The 25,544-nt window shown below is 47.2% G+C and overlaps 3 protein-coding genes and 1 pseudogene across 15 annotated transcripts in view; 2 read left to right on the top strand and 2 right to left on the bottom strand.

The window, feature by feature from the left end:
• NUP210L (nucleoporin 210 like) overlaps positions 1–6,250 on the top strand; it is a 135,970-nt gene extending 129,720 nt beyond the window's left edge. For 4 of the 13 annotated variants that reach the window (XM_064370400.1, XM_064370403.1, XM_064370405.1 and 1 more), the window contains 2 exons: positions 4,219–4,323; positions 5,706–6,249. In XM_064370400.1, coding sequence (XP_064226470.1) covers positions 4,219–4,323; positions 5,706–5,956 — 356 coding nt within the window. In that variant the 3' untranslated portion in view covers positions 5,957–6,249. Of the gene's footprint in view, positions 1–4,218; positions 4,324–5,705 lie in introns of all 13 variants that reach the window. The other 9 variants (XM_064370413.1, XM_064370401.1, XM_064370407.1 and 6 more) reach the window with 6 other exon arrangements.
• A 1,657-nt stretch (positions 6,251–7,907) lies between these two features.
• RPS27 (ribosomal protein S27) lies at positions 7,908–9,402 on the bottom strand. The gene is made up of 4 exons (XM_012476133.3): positions 9,349–9,402; positions 8,928–9,036; positions 8,483–8,593; positions 7,908–7,998 (listed from the first exon to the last, which is right to left on the bottom strand). The coding sequence occupies exons 1-4, from the start codon at positions 9,352–9,354 to the stop codon at positions 7,970–7,972; spliced, it is 255 nt and encodes an 84-aa protein (XP_012331556.1). The 5' UTR covers positions 9,355–9,402; the 3' UTR covers positions 7,908–7,969.
• A 1,163-nt stretch (positions 9,403–10,565) lies between these two features.
• Positions 10,566–15,161, bottom strand: LOC105733612 (surfeit locus protein 2-like; annotated as a pseudogene).
• Positions 15,097–20,288, top strand: RAB13 (RAB13, member RAS oncogene family). Its single transcript, XM_012476134.3, has 8 exons — positions 15,097–15,283; positions 16,607–16,667; positions 18,394–18,454; positions 18,683–18,760; positions 19,160–19,249; positions 19,372–19,437; positions 19,529–19,582; positions 19,771–20,288. Exons 1-8 carry the CDS (start codon positions 15,160–15,162, stop codon positions 19,846–19,848), a joined length of 612 nt encoding a protein of 203 aa, XP_012331557.1. The 5' UTR covers positions 15,097–15,159; the 3' UTR covers positions 19,849–20,288.
• The last annotated feature ends 5,256 nt before the right edge of the window (positions 20,289–25,544 follow it).

Genomic DNA, 25,544 nt, shown 5'->3' with positions numbered 1-25,544 from the left:
TTTTTTTTTTTGAGATAGAGTCTCACTGTCACCCGTGCTGGAGTGCAGTGTCACGATCTTGGCTCACTGCAACCTCTGCCCCCGTGAATTCAAGCGATTCTCCTGCCTCAGCCTCCCAAGTAGCTGGGATGACAGGTGCTTGCCACTGCGCCCGGCTATCCACTGATTATTCATATAGGCAGCCAACCATCATAATATCTGCAGTATTGTGTGCTTTTGTCACCAACAGAATTCACTGATTATACTTTTAGGGATCATTTCCATAGTTCATTACTGGAAAAGTTTCTCAGAATATATATATAGAGAAAAACAGAATCTATATTCATGTTCCTATTGCCAGATCTAAACAATATTTCTCACTTCAAAATTACAGTAATCGGCTGGGTACGGTGGTTCATGCCTGTAATCCCAGCACTCTGGGAGGCTGAGGCGGGTGGATCATGAGGTCAGGAGTTTGAGACCAGCATGGCCAGCAATGGTGAAACCCAGTCCCTACTAAAAATACAAAAAAAATTAGCCAGGGGTACTGGGGTGCACCTGTAATCCCAGCTACTCAGGGGGCTGAGGCAGGAGAATCACTTGAACCTGGGAGGTGGAGGTTGCAGTGAGCTGAGATGGCGCTGCTGCACTCCAGCCCAGGACAGAGTGACTCTGTCTAAAAAAAAAAAAAATAGGCCGGGTTCGGTGGCTCACACCTGTAATCCCAGCACTTTGGGAGGCCGAGCAGGTGGATCACGAGGTCAAGAGATCAAGACCATCCTGGCCATGGTGAAACACCGTCTCTACTAAAATTACAAAAAAAATTAGCCGGGTGTGGTGGCACGCACCTGTGGTCCCAGCTACTCGGGAGGCTGAGGCGGAAGAATCGCTTGAACCCAGGAGGCGGAGATTTCAGTGAGCCAAGATTGTGCCACTGCACTCCAGCCTGGCAACAGAGCAAGACTCTGTCTCAAAAAAAAAAAAAAATTACAGTAATCAGCCAGCCATGATGGCCTCCAGTCCTAGCTACTCAGGAGGCTGAAGTGGGAGGATCGCCTGAACCTGGGAGGCAGAGGTTGCAGTGAGCTGAGATCTTACCACTGCATTCCAGCCTGGGCAAGAAAGAGGCTGTCTCAGACAAAAAAAAAAAAGAAAGAAAAAGAAAAGAAGCCAAAAGGCCAGGTGAGGTGGTTCACGCCTGTAATCCCACCACTTCGAGAAACTGAGGCAGGCAGAACACCTGAGGTCAGGAGTTCAAGACCAGCCTGGCCAACATGGTGAAACCCCGTTTCTATTAAAAATACAAAACTTAGCTGGGTGTGGCAGCACAAGCCTGTAGTCCCAGCTATTCGGGAGGCTGAGGCAGGAGAATCACTTGAACCCAGGAGGCAGAGGTTGCAGTAAGCCAAGATCAGGCCATTGCACTCCAGTTTGGGCCACAGAGTGAGACTCCGTCTCAAAAAGAAAAGAGAAAAGAAAAAGAGCCAAAAAACAAAATTACAGTAATCAGAACTGCACTTAGATATTTTTTTTTTGCTATTAATAAAACACACATGCAAGGAGCACAGCTCACACCTGTAATACCAGCACTTTGGGAGGCTGAGGTGGGAGGATCACTTGAGGCCAGGAGTTTGAGGCTGCAGTGAACTACAGATGCAACACTGCACTCCCAGCCTTGGCAACAGAGACTGGCTCAAAACACACACACACATTACCATATTACAAATTAGGCCTTTAATATTTTGTTAATTGTATAATATAACCATGTCACAAATTAGGTTTGTGTTATAGTTTTGGTTAACTATACTGATTTATCAGTCCTGCTTTATGCATTTATCATTTTTTGGTGTTTTTTTTTTTTTTTTTTTTTTTTTTTAGATAGAGTCTTGCTCTGTGGCCCAGGCTGAAGTGCAATGCCGCCATCTCGGCTCACTGCAACCTCCACCTCCCGATTCAAGTGATTCTCCTGTCTCAGCTTCCCAAGTGGTTGGGATTACAGGCGCACACCACCACACCTGGCTAATTTTTTGTATTTTTAGTAGAGATGGGGTTTCACTGTGTGTCCTAGGCTGGTCTCAAACTCCTGAGCTCAGGCAATCCACCCACCTCGGCCTCCCAAAGTACTAGGATTGCAGGTGTAAGCCGCTGCGCCCAGCCACATTTAACATTATTTTGAGACCAGGTGCAGTGACTCACACCTGTAATCCCAGCACTTTAGGAGGCTGAGGCAGGAGGACCCTCTAAGCCCAGGAGTTCAAGACAAGCCTAGGCAACTAGCAAGACCTCATCTCTACCTAAAATTGAAGTTAAAGAAAAAATTTAAATTATCCGGGAGTTAAAAAAAATAATAAGGCCAGGCGAGGTGGCTCATGCCTGTAAACCCAGCACTTTGGAAGGCTGAGGTGGGTGGATTACCTGAGGCCAGGAGTTTGAGACCAACCTGGTCAATATGGTGAAAGCCCCATCTCTACTAAAAATACAAAAATTAGCTGGGTGTGGTGGTGGGTACCTGTAATCCCAGCTACTCAGGAGGCTGAGGCAGGAGAATAGCTTGAATCCGGGAGGTGGAGGTTGCAGTGAGCCAAGATCGTGCCATTGCACTCCAGGGTGGGCGACAAGAGTGAAACTCTATCTGAAAAAAAAAAAAGGTTGGCCCAGTGCAGTGGCTCATGCCTGTAATCAATCCTAGCACTCTGGGAGGCTGAGGCAGGTGGATCACCTGAGATCAGGAGTTTGAGACCAGCCTGGCCAACATGGTGAAAACTGTCTCTACTAAAAATACAAAAATCAGCCAGGCGTGGTGGCAGATGCCTGTAATCCCAGCTACTTGGGAGGCTGAGGCAGGAGAATTGTTTGAACCTGGGAGGCAGAGGTTGCAGTGAGCTGAGATCGTCCATTGCACCCTAGCCTGGGAGACAAGAGCGAAACTCCATCTCAAAAAAAAAAAAAAAAGTCGGGCATGATGTGTGTACCTGTAGTCCTAGCTACTTGGGAGGCTGCAATAAGCCATGACTGCACCGCTGCACTCCAGTCTGCGACCCTGTCTCCAAAAAAAAAAAAAAAAAAAAAAAACGTAAAGTTTTATTGAGGGTAAGATTAGATGCAAATCAGAGTGCTCCAAAGAAATGACATCCTGAGTAGGACACAAAGGTACCCTGGATTTAAGAGGTCACTGATGATCTAAAAAAAAATGTTTTGGCCCGACGCAGTGGCTCACGCCTGTAATCCCAGCACTTTGGGAGGCCGAGGCAGGTGGATCACAAGGTCAGGAGTTCAAGACCAGCCTGGCCAATGTGATGAAACCCTACCTCTACTAAAAATACACAAATTAGCTGGACATGGTGGTAGGCGCCTGTAGTCTCAGCTACTCTGGAGGATGAGGCAGAGGTTGCAATGAGCCGAGATCGTGCCACTGCACTCCAGCCTGGGAAGAGCAAGACTCCATCTAAAAAAAAGTTTTAAGGTAGAGATTACAATTGTAAATGGAATCAGCATACTAACACAAGTTTAGTGAAGGGAAGCATGTTACCTGGGGTTAACGTGCACAGGAAAGGTAACCAGCATTTTAAAGTAGCAGAGCATTTAAAGCATCCTTTGTAATCTGAGGAAGAAGTAAGAGGTTCAAGAATTGGAGAGTTTTATTACTTTAGAGATAGGAAGAAGTCAAAAAGAGGTGGATGAACCAAGCATAGTTCACACCTGAAGCTCTCGTCTCTACTGAGAGCTGGGTTTTGATTACTTCTGGTAGATACTCTTATGACTATTTTTAGTCAAATTTTAAAATGCAGCTGGAGGTTGCAGTGAGCTGAGATCATGCCACTGCTCTTGAGCCTGGGGGACAGAGCGAGAGCAAGATTGTCTCAAAATAAAAAATTAGCTGGGCGTGATGGCTCACGCCCGTACCAACACTTTGGGAGACTGAGGTGGGCAGATCATGAGGTCAGGAGATCGAGACCATCCTGGCCAACACAGTGAAACCCTGTCTGTAATAAAAATACAAAAATTAGCTGGGCGTAGTGGTGTGTGCCTGTAATCCCAGCTACTCGGGAGGCTGAGGCAGAACTGCGTGAAGCTGGGAGTCAGAGGTTGCCGTGAGCCAAGATCGTGCCACTGCATTCCAGCCTGGCAACAGAGCCAGACTCCATCTCAAAAAAATTAATTTAAAAAATGCAGCATCTGCCCATGGTTGTGTTATTAAATAACTATTATCTTGTTTTGTTACGACCGATGAATGCATAGATCATTGTGAAGATTCAGGCATCCTCAAGAGGTTCAGTGGCTCTTACCAGATCCTGCTCTTGACCTTCTTTGCAGTGCTGTCGTCAACAGCTTTCATCTTTCTAGGTAAAGAGTCCTATTTTCAGTACCATGGACTTTGACATGGAAACTCCATTTTATTTCACAAACTATTAAGGATGAAAATTAGCTACTTATCACATACAATTTTAACAAGCAGTTTAAGTTAGCCTCCCTAGTCCGAGTCACCTAGTGGATTAAAGGTCCTCCTCCGCCGGGCAAGGTGGCTCACACCTGTAATCCCAGCACTTTGGGAAGCTGAGGCAGGTGGATCACCTGAGGTCAGGAGTTCAAGACCAGCCTGGCCAACAAGGTGAAATCCCATCTCTACTAAAAATAATTAGCCAGGTGTGGTGGCACAAGCTTGTAATCCCAGGTACTTGGGAGGCTGAGGGAGGAAAATTGCTTGAACCTGGGAGACGGAGGTGAACCAAGAGTGTGACAGGAAAACTCTGTTTCAAAAAAATAAAAGAAAGTCTTCCTCAACTTACTACCAAGAAGCAACAAACTGGATTTGGCAAACACACCACTCAGAAGTGGAAACCACTACTAAATCTTGAGGCTTCACGGCTCTTTTGCTGAAATTCATAGTTAGGGATAACTCAAGTAATACAACAGACTGAGTGCCATGGCTCACACCTGTAATACTAGCCCTTTGGGAGGCCCAGGTGGGAGGATGGCTTGAGGCTAGGAATTAAAGACCAGCCTGGGCAACAGTGAGACTCCATCTCTACAAAACAGCTTAAAAATTAGCTAGGTGTGGTGGCACACACCTGCAGTCCCAGCTACTAGGGAAGCTGAGGCAGGAGGATTGCTTGAGCCAGGGAATTCAAGTCTGCAGTTAACAGTGATTTTGCCTCTATACTCTGGTGACATCCTGTGACTAAAAAAAAAAAAAAAAAAATTTTGAGATGGAGTCCCACTCTGTCACCCAGGCTGGAGTGCAGTGGCGTGACCTCAGCTCACTGCAACCTCCGCTGCCCAGGTTTCAAGCAATTCTGCTTTGGCCTCCGGAGTAGCTGGGATTACAGGCACCCATTCACTGTGCCCAGCTAATTTTTGTATTTTCAGTGGAGACGGGTTTCAACATGTTGGCCAGGCTGGTCTCCAACTCCTGACCTCTGGTGATCCGCTGGTCTCGGCTTCCCATAGTGCTGGGATTACGGGCACGAGCCACCGCACCCAGACTAAAAAAATTTTTTAAGTACCATATCACAATTGTCACATTCCATTTCCCCATATCTTTTAGCCGAAAGCTGAAACTCTAAAATGGATTAAATTAGGATAAAAACTTCCTGTAATAGTGTATTACTATTACTTATTTTGAAGAATTACTTTAGCAATATTAAATCTCACTGTAGAGTTGACTTTGCCCTTTTTAAGGCATTCCTCAGACATGCCTTGTGACATTTCCTTTGTCCTTTTTCCAGCATACAACGCCTTCCTAAACAAGATACAAACAGTTCCAGTTGTGTACGTACCAACTCTAGGAACACCACAGCCAGGTAAAAAATCTGTCCTTATCTTTGAAAAGCTCAGATATACACATTTAATTCACTCAACCTTTCCCTCTTTACTTCTAGGTTCTCTTAACACAAGTTCTCCCCCTCCCTTCATGAGTCTACAGCCTCCACCAGCCCAAAGTCGGCTGCAACATTGGTTATGGAGTATAAGGAACTAACCTCTGCTTGGACAAGTTCCTTTTAACTGTAGGGGAATGAAGATTTCTAGTCCTAGACAAAAAGCCTAACAGCAACTTCTACACTGTTTCCAGACAAGGCTTCTAAGAACTATAAAGGACCCTAAGCTGTTTCTTAAAACTGGTGTGTTGGATTGTGTTGTAAAGAGTAACTGTCAGCTCTTAATTCTAAAAAAACTAGAGGTTAAAAAAAACATACACGGCTTCTCCCTTCCCCCTTCCCTTAAAAAAAAAAAAATACAGGCCGGGCGCGGTGGCTCACGCCTGTAATCCCAGCACTTTGGGAGGCTGAGGCGGGTGGATCACGAGGTCAAGAGATCGAGACCATCCTGGTCAACATGGTGATACCCCGTCTCCACTAAAAATACAAAAAATTAGCTGGGCATGGTGGCGCATGCCTGTAATCCCAGCTACTCGGGAGGCTGAGGCAGGAGAATTGCCTGAACCCAGGAGGCATAGGTTGCGGTGAGCCGAGATCAGCTGCACTCCAGCCTGGGTAACAAGAGCTAGACTCTGTCTCAAAAAAAAAAAAAAGTAACTGTCAGCTCTTAATTCTAAAAAAACTTGAGGTTAAAAAAAAACATACACGTCTTGTCCCTTCCCCCTTCCCTTAAAAAAAAAAATACAGGCTGGGCGCGGTTGCTCACGCCTATAATCCCAGCACTTTGGGAGGCTGAGGCGGGTGGATCACGAGGTCAAGAGATCGAGACCATCCTGGTCAACACGGTGAAACCCCGTCTCTACTAAAAATACAAAAATTAGCTGGGCATGGTGGCACACGCCTGTAGTCCCCACTACTCGGGAGGCTGAGGCAGGAGAATTGCTTGAACCCAGGAGGCGGAGGTTGTGGTGAGCCGAGATCGCGCCATAACACTCCAGCCTGGGTAACGAGAGACACTCCGTCTAAAAAAAAAAAACATATATATACATATATATACAAAAATTAGCTGGGCATGGTGGCACGCACGGGAGGCTGAGGCAGGAGAATTGCTTGAACCCAGGAGGCGGAGGTTGCAGTGAGCTGAGATCGCGCCACTGCACTCCAGCCTGGGCAGCAAGAGTGAAACTCCATCTCAAAAAAAAAAAAATAGGTGGCTCATGCCTGTAATACCAGCACTTTGGGAGGCTGAAATGGGTGGATCACCTGAGGTCAGGAGTTCAAGAACAGCTTGGCCAATATGGTGAAACCCTGTCTCTACTAAAAATACAGAAAGTAGCTGGGTGTGGTGGCATGTACACCTGTAGAGCCAGCTACTTGGGAGGCTAAGGCAGGAGAATCACTTGAACCCGAGAGGCAGAGGTTGCAGTGAGCCAAGATTGAGCCACTCCAGCCTGGGCAACAGAGCAAGACTCTGCCTCAAAACACACACACACACACACACAAACACACGACCAAGCACACTGGCTCATGCCTATAATCTCAGCACTTTGGGAGGCCAAGGCATGTGGATCACCTGAGGTCAGGAGTGCAAAGACCAGTTTAAAAAAAAAACAGGCCGGGCAAGGTGGCTCTTGCCTGTAATCCCAGCACTTTGAGAGGCCGAGGTGGCCAGATCACGAAGTCAAGAGATGGAGACCATCCTGGTCAACATGGTGAAACCCCATCTCTACTAAAATACAAAAAATAGCTGGGCATGGTGGCGTGTGCCTGCAGTCCCAGCTACTCCAGAGGCTGAGGCAGAATTGCTTGAACCCGGGAGGTAGAGGTTGCACTGAGCCGAGACTGGACTCCAGCCTGGTACCAGGCAACAGAGGGAGACTGTCTCAACAAAAAATTTTTTTACCCAATAAGCCTAGGTGGTTTAAAATGCCCCCAAACGGATTTTTAAAGTAATTGGCCACTTACTTGCCCGAACTGACTCTAATCTTCTCTTTCTGGTTGCCCCTGAATACTTGAGACAGCAACTTCCTAACAGTTAAACAAGACAATAAACAGGATTTATCCAAAATGTGTTTATTGAGATCGTTTCCCACTCATCTTGATTCAGAGTGCTTTTAGTGCTGCTTCCTCCTGAAAGAACATCCTGGAGGAAAAAGGTTCAGAGATTAGCTGATGACAGCACAGGTATTCTGCCCACCTCCCCCCCCAAAACAAGCAGATGCTGAATGATCCACCCACAGAAAGCTACATCTTTATTTTTCTGAAGTCTTAGCTACCGAATCATTTATATCATTTGGGTCACTTCCTATCAACTTGAGCCCTTTTACTGCCCACTGACCCCAGCTTTAGACAGTAGTGCTATGAGATTAGTATATAGTTTTTGGTAGTATCTACTTAAAAAAAAAAAACCATCAAATCCAACACTTCTTGTCTGAAAATTTAAACATTATACATGATCTTTGTCACTGTAAGATTGAAAAATCCAAAGAAAAAAGGAAAAAACCCACGAAGATTGAAAGATCCTGAGAAGTGTTTTCATTTCTAGAAAGCAAAAACTCAAAAAACAAAAATAAAAAAAACAAAAACAAAAACAAAGCCCCAAATCACAACATTAGTAAACCATTTACCTTCTGTAAGCCTTGCTTTTCCTCCTGTAGGCTGGCAGAGGACAGTGGAGCAGCCAACACACAAAACTACCGTTTGTGCATGGCTGAAGACCGTGGTGATTTTATAGCATCCTGAAAGAAAAGCAGATAACATTTTCTTCCTCTATTACACCCATATCTTTCCTGCATTTATGCCCAACTCGTCATCCATTACTGTTTCCCAACATAAAAAAAGATAGGGGTTGGATGTGAAATGTGATGGGCGATCACGCTGAAATGAATCACTCCTAAGATGCAAAACTTTGCCAGTCTCATACATCTTAATTTTAAGAATATCAGGGAAAATTTTTCACAAACGAAAAAACTGAAGCTGCTTCACAGCTTCACGGATACGACAAAGCTCACTCAACTTTTTCCAAGTGTTGAGGTCCAGTGCTTTCCCCACTACAGCAAGCCGTCTCCTCACCTGGGCATTTCACATCCATGAAGTACGAATTGGGGCTCTGCACCAGGCGTTTCTTCTTGTGTTTCCTCTTCTCCTCTTCTGGAGAGGGATGAAGGAGATCCTTTGCGAGCTAAAAGGGACAGAAATGCAGAGATTTAGAAACCAACGGCGAAAATGGGATGGTCGAAAACAGCCCCGACTGTCACACACCGGGGAGAGCTCGCCCCTCGCCGCCCCTGGTGTCTGCGCAGCTGGGCCGCCATCTTATCTGCTCTCCGCTCCCGTCTATGCGGGTGGCCCGTGGGCCGCTGCGGTCCCTGGAGTTAATGTCCTAAGAAGTGCAGAGGGCAAATGAGGACCCTCTGCGATCCGAAATCAGCGTGAGGGGAGCGTGCGGACAGAAGAGCGAGATCTCCGCCGAAACCTGGACCAAAGCACTCACAGGCATGTTCGCGTGGGTAGGTCGTCACCGCCGGAAAGGAGCGAAAGCGGAAATCCTGCCCCTTATATTGGACACACTACAGGAAATGACGCAAGGCTCTTGTGCCGCCATGTTTGGAAGGTCCTACCTGAGTCTGCCGCGGTGGGGAGACGAGGGAGCTGTCATTTTCGGAAGGTCTTTAACTGATGGTTGTGACACAGATGCGTCACCATGCTGAGAGGGCTACCTTGCTATCTTGAGGTCAGCGTTTGATCACTATCAAGGGATAAATGGACACTTTTAAAATTTTGTGCCATATCTTGACAATTGAAGCCTAATAGGAAAGATTGAGGAAAACACCAAGGAGAAGGAGCCATATCCCAGAGTACTTTTTTTTTTTTTTTTTTTTGAGACAGAGTCTCACTCTGTCACCAGGCGCCAGGCTGGCGTGCAGTGGCGCGATCTCGGCTCACTGCAACCTCGCCTCCCAGGTTCAAGCAATTCTCCTGCCTCAGCCTTCCGAGCAGCTGGAACTACAGGCGTGCGCCACCACGCCCAGCTAATTTTTTGTATTTTTTAGTAGAGACGAGGTTTCACCATGTTGGCCTAGATGATCTCGATCTCTTGACCTCATGATCCGCCCGCCTCGGCTTCCCAAAGTGCTGGGATTACAGGGGTGAGCCACCGCGCCCGGACTTTAAAAAAATATTTATTTATTTATTTATTTATTTATGAGACGCAGTCTCACTCTATCGCCCAGGCTGGAGTCAGTGGTGCGACCTTGGCTCACTGCACCCGGCTTCTGTACTATTTTTTAATTACCTGTATTCTTTTTTCTTTCTTTTTTTTCCAGAGGCCAATGCAGTGTTCAGAATTTACTTATATTCTTAACTCTTTTTCTGTTGGTTTAATTTACCCATATTTAACAACAGGCGTGGTGGCTCACTCCTGTTATCCAGCACTTTGGGAGGCCAAGGCGGGTGGATCACTTGAGGTCAGGAGTTCGAGACCAGCCTGGCCAATATGGTGAAACCCCGTCTCTACTAAAAATACAAATATTAACCGGCCGTGTGTTGAAAAACGTGCACTTTGAATGAAGAGACTATCCAAGATGGTCTGGATCTCTTGACTTCATGATCCACCCTCCTCAGCCTCCAAAAGTGCTGGGATTACAGGTGTGAGGCACCATGCTCAGCCTAATTTTGTAGTATTATTTTTTTTCTCAGCATGTGCTTTTATTAACTTGGCTGTTTGCAGGAGCTAAAGCTCATGGGTTTGCAGTGATGACTCTTGAACTTCTTTTTCTTTTTTCTTATTTTTTTTTATTTTTTAAAGACAGGGTTTCACCATGTTGGTCAGGCTGGTCTTGAACTCCCGACCTCAGGTGATCCGCCCGCCTTGGCCTCCAAAGTGATTGGATTACAGGCGTGCGCCACCACGCCCGGCCCTTGAACTTCTTTTTCAATGAGCCCAACTGTTTCTTCCCGTGCTTCTGGACCAGCTCCTGGTCCATGTCCCTCTCCCTTCTGCCCTCATCAGTGGCCTTCTCTCTTGGGGGCTTTGCCTTCTCTTCCTCTTTGTCAAAAAGCCATCAGTGCCATCTGCGTCCTCTGTGCTTCCAAGGTCCCTTCTGGTGAATAGCTCAGGTGGGTACAGGTCTGTCATGCTGTCCTCACTTGGAGCTCCCTCTCATCACTGGACGTGGGCTCCCAGAAGGCTTCCCGCAGGCGAGGCCCATCACTGTCCATCTGGTCCTCCCTCCTCCTTCTCTGGTGCACCAGGCAGGCAGAAACGTGTCCCCCCCTTGCTTCTGACATTCTTCATATTTACACAGAGCGCGCTGGTACCGCTGGCCCTGCATGTGCCTCAGCACATGTTCTGGGCACTTGTTGATGTGTCACAGGGTGAGTTTGCAGAACAACTGGTGCGGGTTCTTGGTGCTGGGCACAACGTGCGTCTCAAACTCAGCGTAGTCCAAGGCCGGGGAGGCGCCAACCAGCTGCTGGTACTTCTTGCCGAGGGTGTAGACCTGGGGCAGGCGGCAGTGCAGCTCGTGACCCATTAGGATGCACCTCGCCTTGTGGGCGTCCAGTTGGAGCCGCAGCCCGGGTGCTTGAGCAGGAAGGCCCAGAGGTCAGCCGCAGCTCGCTCCTGGTCTGGCTGCCCACACAGCAGCCTGGAGGACGCCTAATTTTGGTTTTTTCTTTCTTTCTTTCTTTTTTTTTTTTTAAAGACGGGGTTTCACCATGTTGGTCAGGCTGGTCTTGAACTCCCGACTTCAGGTGATCCACGCGCCTTGGCCTCCAAAGTGTTTGGATTACAGGCATGAGCCACCACACCCGGCCTTTTTCTTTCTTTCTTTCTTTCTTTCTTTTCTTTTTCTTTTTCTTTTTCTTTTTTTTTTTCTTTTTTTTTTTTGATACGGAGTCTCACTCTGTCACCCAGGCTGCAGTGGTGCAATCTCGGCTCACTGCAACCTTCACCTCCTAGGTTCAAACAATTCTCCTGCCTCAGCCTCTCGAGTAGCTGGGACTACAGGCATGTGCCACCATGCCCGGCTAATTTTTGTATTTTTAATAGAGATGGGGTTTCACCATATTGGCCAGGCTGGTCTTGAACTCCTGACCTTGTGATCCGCCCGCCTCCCCTCCCAAAGTGCTAGGATTACAGGCGTGAGCCACCACACCTGGCCTAATTTTGTAGTTTTTTTTTTTTTTTTGAGACGGAGTTTCACTCTTGTTACCCAGGCTGGAGTGCAATGGCGCGATCTCGGCTCACCGCAACCTCCACCTCCTGGGTTCAGGCAATTCTCCTGCCTCAGCCTCCTGAATAGCTGGGATTACAGGCACGCGCCACCATGCCCAGCTAATTTTTTGTATTTTTAGTAGAGACGGGGTTTCACCATGTTGACCGGGATGGTCTCGATCTCTTGACCTCGTGATCCGCCCGCCTCAGCCTCCCAAAATGCTGGGATTACAGGCGTGAGCCACTGCGCCCGGCCCAATTTTGTATTTTTAATAGAGATGGGGTTCTCCATGTTGGTCAGGCTGGTCTCGAACTCCCAACCTCCGGTGATCCGCCTGCCTTGGCCTGCCAAAGTCTTGGGATTAGAGACGTGAGGCACCGCACCTGGCCTTTATTTTAATTTTTTATGGGAAGATCCTGTCTCAAAAAAAAAAAAAAAAAATTAAGCCGGGCACAGTGACTCATTCCTGTAATCCCAGCAATTTGGGATGCTGAGGCGGGTGGATCACTTGAGGTCAGGAGTTCGAGACCAGTCTGGCCAACATGGTGAAACCCCCATCTCTACTAAAAATACAAAAAAAGAAAAGAAAAGAAAAGAAAAATTAGCCGGGATTGGTAGTGGGCGCCTGTAATTTCAGCTACTTGGGAGGCTGAGGCTGGAGAATCACTTGAACCCAAAAGGTGAACATTGCAGTGACCAGAGATCACGCCATTGCACTCCAACCTGGGTGACAAGAGCAAAACTCTGTGTCAAAAAAAATAAAAATAAAAATAGCCAGGCGTGGTGGCTCAGGCCTGTGATCCCAGCACTTTGGGAGGCCGAGGTGGGCAGATCACCTGAGTTCAGGAGTTCAAGAACAGCCTGACCAAGATGGAGAAACCCCGTCTCTACTAAAAATATAAAATTAGCCGGGTATGGTGGCGCATGCGTATAATCCCAGATACTCGGGAGGCTGAGGCAGGAGAATTGCTTGAACCCAGGAGATGGAGATTGCGGTGAGCCAAGATCACACTGTTGCACTCCAGCCTGGGCTACAAGAGCGAAACTCCGTCTCAAAAAAATAAATAAATAAATAAAATAAAAATAATTTGTTTCTTTCTTTTTTCTTTTTTTTTAACACGGGGTTTCACTGTGTTAGCCAGGATGGTCTCGATCTCCTGACCTTGTGATCCACCTGCCTTAGCCTCCCACAGTGCTGGGATTACAGGCGTGAGCCATCGTGCCCGGCCCTTTTTCTTTCTTTCTTTATTTTTTTGAGTTCTTTTTTCATTTTTAGACAAGATCTCATGCTATCACCAAGGCTGGAGAGCAGTGGTATAATCATGGCTCACTACAGCCTTGGACTCCTGGGCTCCAGGGATCTGCCCACTTCTGCCCCGCAAGTAGCTGGGGCTAGAACAGGTGCACACCACCATGTCTGGCTTATTTATTTATTTATTTTATAGAGGCAGAGTCTCACTATGTTGCTTAGGCTAGTCTTGAACTCCTGGGCTCAAGGGATCCTCTCACCTTGGCCTTCCAAAGTGCTTGGATTACAAGTGTGAGCACCGTTTTTTTTTTGTTGTTTGTTATTTTGTTTTTTTGAGACAGAGTCTCACTGTGTCACCCAGGCTGGAGTGCAGCGGCATGATCTCAGCTCACTATAACCTCCACCTCCCAAGTTGTGATTCTCCTGCTTCAGCCTCCCAAGTAGCTGGGACTACAGGCACCTGTCACCATGTCCAGCTAATTTTTTGTATTTTTAGTAGAGATGGGGTTTCACCGTTTTAGCCAGGATGGTCTTGATCTCCTGACCTTGTAATCCACCCCCCTAGGCCTCCCAAAGTGCTGAGATTATAGGTGTGAGCCACCGCACTAGGTCTTAAATAATTTTTTCTTTCTTTCTTTTTTTGTAATTTTTTCACCCCCAGCACACATATAGCAAGAATAATTTTTTCTAAAGACAGAGATAAACTTGTTTCTTTATAGCCATGCTGTCCATGTTCAGCTTCCTGGTTACCAAGGCTACACATTCACAGCCTATTGAGTGAGGTTTCAGGAATACTGCACCTTAACAGGCCATATTAAAAGATCCATGTGAAGAATGACATTTTTAGTTCAAATCTCTGTTTTCCTAAGCTATTTGGTCAGAGAAGTCACACGTGGGGCTCCATAAGGGAGATCGTTTCAACTGAAGCCCCAGGATGTGTCTAGGTGGGGCTGTGTGTGTTGGGTTGATGGGGCCGATTTTCTATAACTAATTTACGTTTTCATCCTTTTCCACCAGGGGGCAGGCTGACTCAACAAATAAGCTACTTCTGCCCATCCCGCTTTTTTCAAAGGGAATTGGGATCCATAGAACTAAGGGCTTGGACCACTAACACTAAAATTCTAGGACTGCCTTTTACTCAGCCCCAGAAACCTATCATAACTCATCTCCAGGCTGGGCGTGGTGGCTCACGCCTGTAATCCTAGCACTTCGGGAGGCCGAGGTGGGTGGATCACCTGAGGTCAAGGGTTCAAGACCAGCCTGGCTATCATGGTGAAACCCCCATCTTAAAAAATAATAATAATAATAAAATAAATAAAAAATAACTCATCTCCTAGCTTCGTTGATAGCACCTCCAAAATTCAGCCCCAAATTTTTGTCAGTTTCTAGTGCCCTTCCTACCTTCACCCTTATTCCCAAAACTCTTTTCCCTTCCCCTGATCCCTCTAAAATTTCTCTTCGTCTGCTCATCGTGGTTAAACCTCTACTTCCCTTCACCCTAGCCTCTCTGGCCTCAGAATGGAAGAGTAAGGCCTTAAGTGGGGAACTACAGTTAGAAAAAGGCTGTGGAAAATAGCGAGAGAGACAGACCGGCCTAAGCTGGGACGGGAAAACCGGGAGAACAGAGGCCGGACTGGTCGCCTTGGCCTGCCCGAAAGGGTGGGCGGGCAGGGGGTGGAGCCCGGAGGAGTGCCGCCTCTCCTCTTTCCCGGAGCCTGGGCGGAGAGGGAGGAAAACTTCCTGGCCAGGGCTCTGTGCCGCTGTTTGCCAACCGTCCAATCCCGCCTCCCAGTGCCAGGAGCTCCCCACCCCACCCCCGGCTCCCCTGGTGTCCGCCATGGCCAAAGCCTACGACCACCTCTTCAAGTTGCTGCTGATCGGGGACTCGGGGGTGGGCAAGACTTGTCTGATCATTCGCTTTGCAGAGGACAACTTCAACAGCACTTACATCTCCACTATCGGTGAGCCCGCTGGCCATGTCCCAGACCCCGACTCTCCTGTGACCTCATTCTCAGGCTCCCGGTTTACTAGTGACCCCACTTTTCAGTCCCCTTACAGTAAGGCTCCTAAATTCTAGTCCCACAACCCCTGGCTCTGACCCCTCCCCCTGCATGTCTCTGTATAGTTAACCAAACCTCTCACCTCTTTGAGGCCTTCAGGTAACTCTTCAAATGCTGCCAGCCCCTCATTTTCTTGGTACCGTCTCCTTAGTCTCTCCAAATCCACAAGAACCCTTCTTTATTTTCCTCTGAGCCCCTCTTCCCCATCCTCACCACCTGGAACTCTCTGGATCCGCTATCCACGTTTCCCCTATCCCTCTGGGACACATCTTTTTCTCCAGATCCTCCAGCCTCTTTCAGTCCTGCTGAGCTTCAAACTCTCCCAGTGCGTCCCCACCTCTCCATCTACTTCCCAGTTTCCCCACCCCACTCTTCCTGCACCTCAGCTGAACAGGAGTTTGGGAAAAGTGGAACAAGGTGGCTGGGTGTGCTGGAGTGTGGCCTAAGGACTGTGATCATGAATACGTAGCCAGCTTGGTGACGGACATGGAAATGAGGGGATTTTTGGGGTCTCTGAGTCAGTCTGGTGACTCATCCTCCTCCCAGGGGCCCCCAGCAGGCTTGGGGGAGGTGCCCAAGTTTCTATTAAGAAGAACACTGTCTCCCCTCCTCCCTTCTCATCGTTCTTCATCTCCTCTGGCTTGGGAAATAGGAAGACTCTCATGACAATTCTGGTTACAAAGGAAAAGGAAAAATGTCCCTCTTTCCTAAGTGTCTCAAGAGTAATCCTGTTCAGCCTCAGACTTTCCTAGTGCCAAGTTTGGCCCACTAGTTAATTCACATAGACTGGCTTCAGCTACTTTTTTTCCTTACTCTTTTCGAGGAGGGCGGGTGGCATACCAATAGTAGAAGACTCTAAGAAAACAGAAAAGAGGAATGTGAAAGTAATTTTTTGGGGGAGAGAGAGACTGAATTCAGAGAGTCGTCAGCTGGCATAGCTGAATGGACCCAAGAGGTGGCTTAAGAATCTTAAGCCTCCATGCAGAATTTTCACACCTTCTCCCTCCCAAAATCCATAAAATATAAGTAAAAATAGTATTCTTGCTGTACAAATACAGCTTTGGGAAAATTCTCCTACCTTGGCATTTCCAACAAGATTGCTCCCCAAGTGCCTCCCCTGCAGAATTTCTGGTGCTGACACTGCTCGGTTCCTGTCCCTCCCATCACACAGTTTTACATGTGTGCATGCATGTCTCAACCTCAGTGCACTCCTTTTACCCCTAGGAATTGACTTCAAGATCCGCACTGTGGATATAGAGGGGAAGAAGATCAAACTCCAAGTCTGGTAAGTGAATCCCCTGGGAAGCCTCGCCAGACTTCCCCGTTTACCTCCTACGTGCTTTTCCTTCTATTTTGTTTCATTTCTCTTCCTTTCCCCATTGCTCTTTCTCGCACTTCTAATCTATCTCTCTGGATGCACTCAGCTGTCCTTCCATCTCTCTTCCTGCCCTCTCAACTAGTTTCAGTTTTTTTGTAACTTTGGCCTCCTCTGGCTGCAGAGCATTCTCTTAATTTGACAACAAATAACTGTTCAGTTATGATGTGGAAACAGGCTGTGAGCAGTTAAATGGCAATGGCGGAATTAAGACTTGACTCTAAGTCTAGTATTTTCTCCAAAACATGGTGAGTCCAGAAAGCCAAGTACAGACCCTGAAGGTGTTTAAGTATTAAGCTTAGTGGAGGCATTATGCTATGACATATCAGAGCAGACTGCTGCTTAAATCCGGTTATTTTACTTATCTGCTGCCTGACCTTCATTAATTATTCAACCTATCCAAATCTGTTTCCTCTTTTTGTTTTTTTTGAGATGGAGTCTTTCTTTGTTGTCAGTTTGGAGTGCAGTGGTGTGATTTTGGCTCACTACAACCTCTGCCTCCTGGGTTCAAGCAATTCCCCTGCCTCGGCCTCCTGAGTAGCTGGGACTGCAGGCGCAAGCCACAATGCCCAGCTAATTTTTTGTATTTTATTAGATACAGGGTTTCATCATGTTGGCCAGGCTGGTCTTGAACTTCTGACCTCATGATCCACCCGCCTCAGCCTCCCGAAGTGTTGGGATTACAGGCATGAGCCACTGTGCCCGACCTTTTGTTTTTTTCTTGAGACTGAGTCTTGCTCTGTCTCCCAGGCTGGAGTGCAATGGCACGATCTCGGTTCACTGCAACCTCCGCCTCCCAGGTTCAAGCGATTCTTTGCTTCAACCTCCCGAGTAGCTTACAGGCACCTGCTACCACACTCGGCTAATTTTTGTGTATTTTTACCATCTTGGCCAGGCTAGTCTTGAAGTCCTGACCTCATATCTACCCGCCTCGGCCTCCCAAAGTGTTTGGATTATTACAGGCTTGAGCCACTGCACTGGGCTTTTTTTTTTTTTTTTCAGATGGAGTTTTGCTCTTGTAATCCAGGCTGGAGTGTGGTGGAGCGATCTCGGTTCACTGCAACCTCCACCTCTTGGGTTCAAGCAATTCTCCCGCCTCAGCCTTCCAAGTAGCTGGGATTACAGGTGCCTGCCACCACGTCCGGCTAATTTTTTGTATTTTTAGTAGAGGCAAGGTTTCACCATGTTGGCCAGGCTGGTCTTTTTTTTTTTTTTCTTTTTTTTATAAAGATGGGGTTTCACCATGATGGCCAGGCTGGTCTTGAACTCCTGACCTCAGGTGATCCACCCACCTCGGCCTCCTAAGGCGTGAGCCATTGCACCTGGCATGTTTCCTCATTTCTGAAATAGGGACAATAATACTTGTCTTACAAGGAGAGAGTAAGAATTAGGTAAAATCACACATACACAGTGCTTGATACATAGCAAGCATTCAGTGAATAAGCAAGAGACGTCTTTTTTCTTGGGCCGCTACCATCTCTGGAAATCAGCTCAACTGTCTTGAATCCCATTCCCCTTCACAGTTTCCTTATTCTCTTGTCCCCCCATATTGCAAAAGCTAAATTCTTGTGAGAGAGGAAGAATTCCTCCATTGGAGAATTCTTTCCTGTATTCCATCCCATGAAACCTTCTTTAGGGACACGGCTGGCCAAGAGCGATTCAAGACAATAACTACCGCCTACTACCGTGGAGCCATGGTATGCAGTGTGGGGCTGGGCAAAGGATGAAGGCAACAGAATATGGTTTTATGAATATAAAGGGTCAGGGGTTGGGGCAGGTAAAAATGGGAGGGGTGCAGTGTGGATTGCAGCGGGCTCAACATGGCCTAGTGTTTAGACCCATGGATGGAACTTGCAGGGTCACTTACAGGGCAGTGGGAAGCCTCAACAGGAACATGGTCCAAGGTGAATTTTGTCATCTCCCAGGGCATTATCCTAGTATATGACATCACGGATGAGAAATCTTTCGAGAATATTCAGAACTGGATGAAAAGCATCAAGGAGGTGAGGACCTCCAAAAGAAATGGGGGAACTGGGTAGGACCTGGAGGATGAAGGGGTCCATCAGGATGGGCAGGACCTAACTTTTTTTTTGAGATGGAGTCTTGCTCTGTCGCCAGGCTGGAGTGCAGTGGCGCGGTCTCAGCCTACTGCAACCTCCGTCTCCTGGGTTCAAGTGATTCCCCTGCCTCAGCTTCTGAGTGGCTGGGACTACAGGTGTGCACCACCACACCCGGCTAATTTTTTGTATTTTAGTAGAGACAGGGTTTCACCATGTCCAGGATGGTCTCAATCTCCTGACCTCGTGATCTGCCCACCTTGGCCTCCCAAAGTGCTGGGATTACAGGCATGAGGCACTGCGCCAGGCTGGCAGGATCTAACTTTTACTTGTCTCTTCCCGCAGAACGCCTCTGCTGGGGTGGAACGCCTCTTGCTAGGAAACAAATGTGACATGGAGGCCAAGAGGAAGGTGCAGAAGGAGCAGGCCAGTAAGGTGAGGGCCAGGCTGAGCAATGTTCTAGAAATGGGCTGGGAGGGCTGAGAGGAGGTGGCACTGCAGAGGACTTGGCTGCTGCCCTTACTTCAATTCTCTCCTTCCCACTTCACCTCTTATAGTTGGCTCGAGAGCATGGGATCCGATTTTTCGAAACTAGTGCTAAATCCAGTATGAATGTGGATGAGGTGAGCTCCACACCCCCATCCCCTACCAAGAGAGGAAGTATGGGAAGGTAGATTCTCCTCCCCTCCAAACTGACTCTATTCCCCACTTTAGGCTTTTAGTTCCCTGGCCCGGGACATCTTGCTCAAGTCTGGAGGCCGGAGATCAGTAAGTTGGTTTTGCTGGGCTAGGTACAACTCTGGGGTGGGTGTGTGTGTGTGTGTGTGTGTGTGTGTGTGTGTAAAAACTGAGGAGAGGAGCAATGCTAAGATTTCTCATGAGGGTAGATTCACTTCAAACAATTTATGCCCTAACCAGCCATTCACACCATGACCCCTGTGCCCTTCTCCCTCTAGGGAAATGGCAACAAGCCTCCCGGTACTGACCTGAAAACTTGCGACAAGAAGAACACCAACAAGTGCTCCCTGGGCTGAGGGCCCTGTCTCGCCTCCCCACCCCGGAAGCTGAACCTGAGGGAACAGGGCAGAGGGAGTGAGCAGGGGAGAAATAGCAGAGGGGCTTGCAGGGACAGACAGGTAGATGGCAAAGAGAATGGGGAGAAAATGGAGAAAAGGGAAAAGCAGAAAAGAAAGAAGAGAGAGGTAGGGAGAAGGGAGGGGAGGAATTGAGGAAGTGAAAGGAGGTAAGGAGGCAGGAAGAGAGGGAGGAGGAAAGGAAGGGGAGATGGCCTCAGGCTTCAGACCTTACCTGGGTTTTCAGAGCAAACATAAATGTAAATACACTGATTATTCTGTTACTACATCAGGGTTTAGCGTCCTGCGAACGGCTGGCTCAGCACTACTCTGAAGGTTTGCTCCTGTTCTGTCACTTTTCATGGTCTTTCTTGGTATTAAAGGCCACCGTTTGCACAAATGTTCCTGGTTTGGGTAATTTGGATTATTGTTAGAATTGTTCTCCACACAAATCCAATTATTTTGTCTCCAAAGTGTTTGATCTACCTCAATCAGGCTGGGTTTCTGTGGAACCAGGACTAATCCTACCCCTGTCTCTTCCCCACTGTTCAGTTGGTAAGGAAAATAGCAAACAGCAGGAGATAAAGTGAAGGTCTGGATATCCTCTTTCCACTATGGGGTCTGGATGCCTTTGTGGGCAGAGCCTTGTCCTGAGCACAAGAAATTCCAAGAGGGAAGGACTCTACCAGCCCTAGCCTCAGGGACATAACTGCACCTCGTGTTTATCCAGTGATTTTTGCAAGCTTCTTGATTCTGCCAGCAATCCATTTAGGTATTTGATAGGCATTAATATCTGCTTTTATTGGTGTGGAAAATGAGAAGTTTCTATTCACAGATGTATGTTGAGCACCTACAAGTGCAGGCACAATGGTCAGTTATTTTATTTATTTATTGAGAGAGTCTTGCTCTGTCACCCAGGCTGGAGTGAAGTGGTGTGATCTCAGCTCACTGCAACTTTCACCTCCTGCCTCAGCCTCTCAAGTAGCTGGGATTACAGGCGTGAGCCACCGTGCCTGGCCACAGTAGTCAGTTAGTATAGCCCTTGAGTGGTACTTACAAGCAGAAGGTCAAGCAGCTTTTTTTTTCAGATTGAGACTCGCTCTGTCACCCAGCCTGGAGTGCAGTGGCACGATCCTGGCTCACTGCAACTTCTGCCTCCCCGGATCAAGTGATTTTTCCGCCTCAGCCTCCTGAGTAGCTGGGATTACAGGCACATGCCACCATGCACAGCTAATTTTTGTGTGTTTAGCAGAGACAGGGTTTTGCCATATTGGCCAGGCTGGTCTTAAATTCCTGGGCTCAAGTGATCTGCTAGCCTCGGCCTCCCAAAGTGCTGGGATTACAGGCATGAGCCACCGCACCCGGCCCCAGGACAAGTACATTTTAACAAAAACAGCTCATTGGCCAGGTCCGAACTTTGGGAGGCTGAAGCGGGTGGATCATGAGGTCAGAAGTTCAAGACCGGCCTCACCAAGATGGTAGAACTCTATCTCTACTAAAAATTTTTTAAAAATACAAAAATTAGCCGGGTGTGATGGCAGGTACCCGTAATCCCAGCTACTTGGGAGGCTGAGGCAGGAGAATCACTTGAACCCTGGGGGTGGAGGTTGCAGTGAGCTGAGATCACACTTTTGCACTCCAGCCTGGGCAACAAGAGCAAACACCGTTTCAAACAAACAAAAATAGCTCTTTACTGAATAACGAAGATGGCAAAACTACTGGAAATGCAAAAGAAAATTCAGGCTTGAGGCATAGTATCCTTAAGTATACATATGTAGCCCCCTTCTACCATACACAATATTTTTTACACAGCAAAAGTAATTCACAGATTTGATCTTTTTTTCAGGATCAATGAAAATATCAGATTTGGTTTAGACAAAATGTACCATTGGAAGTTTTATTCAGGGCCGGGTGTGGTGGCTCATGCCTGTAATCTCAGCACTTTGGGAGGCTGAGGCAGGTGGATCACGAGTTCAGGAGTTCAAGACCATCCTGGCCAACATGGTGAAACCCTGTCTCTACTAAAAATACAAAAATTAGCCAGGCGTGGTGGCAGGTGCCTGTAGTCCCAGCTACTCGGGAGGCTGAGGCAGGAGAATCGCTTGAACCCAGGAGGTGGAGGTTGCAGTGAGGCAAGAGCACCCCATTGCACTCCAGCCTGGTGACAGAGTGAGACTCCATCTCAAAAAAAAAAAGTTTTATTCAAGAAGGGTGCAATGGCTCACACCTGTAATCCCTGTACTTTGAAAGGCTAAGGCAGGTCAAAGAGTCAGAACTCCTTGAACTAAGGTCAGGAGTTCAAGACCAGCCTGGGCAACATGGTAAAACTCTGTCTCTACTAAAAATACAAAAATTAGCCAGGCATGGTGGCATGTGCCTGTAATCCCTGCTCCTTGGTAGACTGAGGCATGAGAATTGCTTTAACCTGGCAGGCAGAGGTTGCAGTGAGCCAGGATCACACCATTGCACTCCAGCCTGGGTAATGGAGTGAAACTCGCCTCAAAAACAAACCAAAAACGTTTTTTTTCAGGCCAGGCACAGTGGTTCACATCTGTAATCCTAACACTTTGGGAAGCTCAAGAGGGAGGATTGCTTGAGCACAGCAGCTCAAGACCTGCCTGGGCAACATAGGGAGACCCCATCTTTACAAAAAAAAAATAGCCAGGTATGGTGGCACACGCCTGTGGTCCCCGCTCCATGGGAGGCTGAGGTGGGAGGATCGCTTGAGTCCAGGTGGTCGCTGCTGCAATGAGCCATTATTGCACCACTGCTTGGGAAACAGAGAAAGACCCTATCTCCTAAAATAAAATAAAAGGCTTTTTTCATTGATACAGCGTTCAAGGCAATTAAGACATCTCCAGCTCTTCAGTGTAAAAGTGAATGGCACTGCCCTAGAGTCAGCGGCAGTCTTTTTCTGTGCTGCTGTTTCTCTCTCTCTTTTTTAATGCAGGTTTATTTGGGTGATTGTTTAGCAATCGTCTCCCTTGCCATCTGCAAAAGCCCCGGTATCCCATACAAGGCCTGGCACTTAGAAGGGGGTGCAACTTAGGTTTTTTTGTTTTTTTTTTAGAGACAGGGTCTCACTCTGTCACCCAGGCTGGAGTACAATGGCACAATCGCAGCTCATTGTAGCCTCGTGCTCCCAGACTCAAGCAATCCTCCTACCTTAGCCTTCTGAGTAGCTGGGACTACAGGCACCTGCCACCACGCCTGACTAATTTGTGTATCTTTTGTAGAGACAAGGCTTCACCATGTTGCTTAGGCTAGTCTCAAACTCCTGAGCTCAAGCAATCCTCCTGCCTCAGCCTCCCAAAGTGCTGTGATTACAGGTGTGAGCCACTGAACCCAGCTTGTGCTGCTGTTTCTGTTGACAAAAGACAGTACTCAAAAAAAAAAGTCTGATGGTGCTGGGAAAAATAATAATTTGATAAATGTAACAATTTGATAAATGTAGTAAGTATCCAAGCATTGATGGGGTAATGAGAAGCCTTATTTGTGGCTTATGTTTGAGTTCTATAGTAAACTGTCCGGCTGGTTTAATTTGCTCCACAGATGAGGAAAACTGGCACTTTGTGGATCCCAGGAAGGAGACTAACGTCTGCAACATAGCTCACGGCAGATTAATTTCAGAGTAGAGACCCCACTCTGCTGCCTTTAAGGTTACTGGAAGTGAAATCTTACAAGAGCTTACAGTCTGTTATAAGATAAGGTAGGATTTGGTGAGGAGTAACAAATACTAGCAGATTTCGGCCCAAACTTTAATTATAGCTAAACATTACTGGAAAAAAGCCCACAACCTACTTTATGTAACATACAACTACACGCATATACAAAAATAATATATATATACACACACATACACAATTTCAGCAAACACAAATAATAATTTAGATTAGAAAATAATAATTTTCTAATTCAAAATTAGAAAATTAGAGCCAGGTATGGTGGCACATGCCTGAAATCTCAGCTACTTCAGAAGATCCCCGAAGACCAGAAGTTGCAGGCTGCAGTGCACTGTGATGGCTCCTGTGACTTGCCACTGCACTCCATCCTGGGCAACATAGCCAGACTCCATCTCGTTAAAAACAAAAACAAGCAAACAAACAAAAAACAGCAAAATGAAAGTTCAGCCCTCATCAGGGTTTTATTTTTTTCAACTCTCATTCAATGGTCTTTCCACAGTCTGATAGCTTCTACTCTTGAGAACCCAGCTGTAGATCTGATGGGAAGACAAATAGAATTTATGGGACATACAGTCAGAAACACTGTTTTTTGTTTGTTTTTTGGGTTTTTTTTTTTTTTTTTGAGACGGAGTTTCACTCTTGTTACCCAGGCTGGAGTGCAATGGCGCGATCTCGGCTTACCACAACCTCCGCCTCCTGGGTTCAGGCAATTCTCCTGCCTCAGCCTCCTGAGTAGCTGGGATTACAGGCACGCACCACCATGCCCAGCTAATTTTTTTGTATTAGTAGAGACGGGGTTTCACAATGTTGACCAGGATGGTCTCGATCTCTTGACCTCGTGATCCACCCGCCTCGGCCTCCCAAAGTGCTGGGATTACAGGCTTGAGCCACCGCGCCCGGCCCGGTTTTTTTTTTTTTTTTTCGCTCTTGTCACCCAGGCTGGAATGCAATGGTGTGATCTTGGCTCACTGCAACCTCTGCCTCCTGTGTTCAAGCAATTCTCCTGCCTAAGCCTCCTGAGTAGCTGGGATTACAGGTACCCGCCACCACGTCCAGCTAATTGTTTTTATATTTTTAGTAGAGACGAGGTTTCACCATGTTGGCCATGCTGGTCTCAAACTTCTGACCTCAGGTGATCTGCCTGCCTCAGTGTCCCAAAATGCTGGGATTACAGGTGTGAGTCACTGTGCCCAGCCAGATACACTGTTATTCCCAAAATAAAGTGTTCTGTTCCTTAGACCTGTGGGGAAGCTATGGGGAAGGGTAGACGCAGTAGTCTTTAGCCCAGAAAGGTGCCTTGGGGGAGGAGAATATGGAGCAGAGTTAACAAGAAAAAAATATGGAAATAAGCCCTTTGATCTTCAAAGGTGGGGTCTAGATTATTTTATTAGTGCCGATGTTTATATGAAGTTTATTTAAATACCTCCTTGTCTATCAAGCATCTAAGAAAACTAAAATCACATGTTCCCAATGTCTTAAGAGGCTGCAGATACACATATATGTGAAACTAGGAGGCAAATTAGGGAAGAATTAGGGTAGTGATTAATACATTACCAAGGCCTAGGATGGTGGCTTACGCCTGTAATCCTAGCACTTTGGGAAGGCTGAGGTGGAGGCAGGTGGATCCCTTGAACTTAGGAGTTCCAGATCAGCCTGGGAAACATGGCAAAACCTTGTCTCTACCAAAACTACAAAAAAATTAGCCATGCCTGATGGCATGCGCCTATGGTCTCAGCTACTTGGGAGGTTGAGGTGGGAGGATCACTTGAACCCAGGAGGAGGTTGCAGTGAGCTCAGATCGCACCACTGCACTCCAGCCTGGGTAACAGAGTGAGACCCTGTGTCAAAAAAATAAACTTAAGTGAAAATACGTTATCAGACAGTAAAATACGAACCCAGAGTGCCTGTCAAGTCACTGTAGGTCTGAGTGCATATCAAGGTTTAACTCCATGCAATGAAAGACAGGCATGAATC

The sequence above is a fragment of the Aotus nancymaae genome, unplaced genomic scaffold (genome assembly GCF_030222135.1).
Source record: "Aotus nancymaae isolate 86718 unplaced genomic scaffold, 86718_ANA_hifiasm-v0.15.2.pri h1tg000108l, whole genome shotgun sequence".
In the NCBI taxonomy this organism is placed as follows: domain Eukaryota; kingdom Metazoa; phylum Chordata; class Mammalia; order Primates; family Aotidae; genus Aotus; species Aotus nancymaae.
Note: the sequence above shows the minus strand (reverse complement) of the source record. Positions and strands in the feature narration are given on the sequence as shown.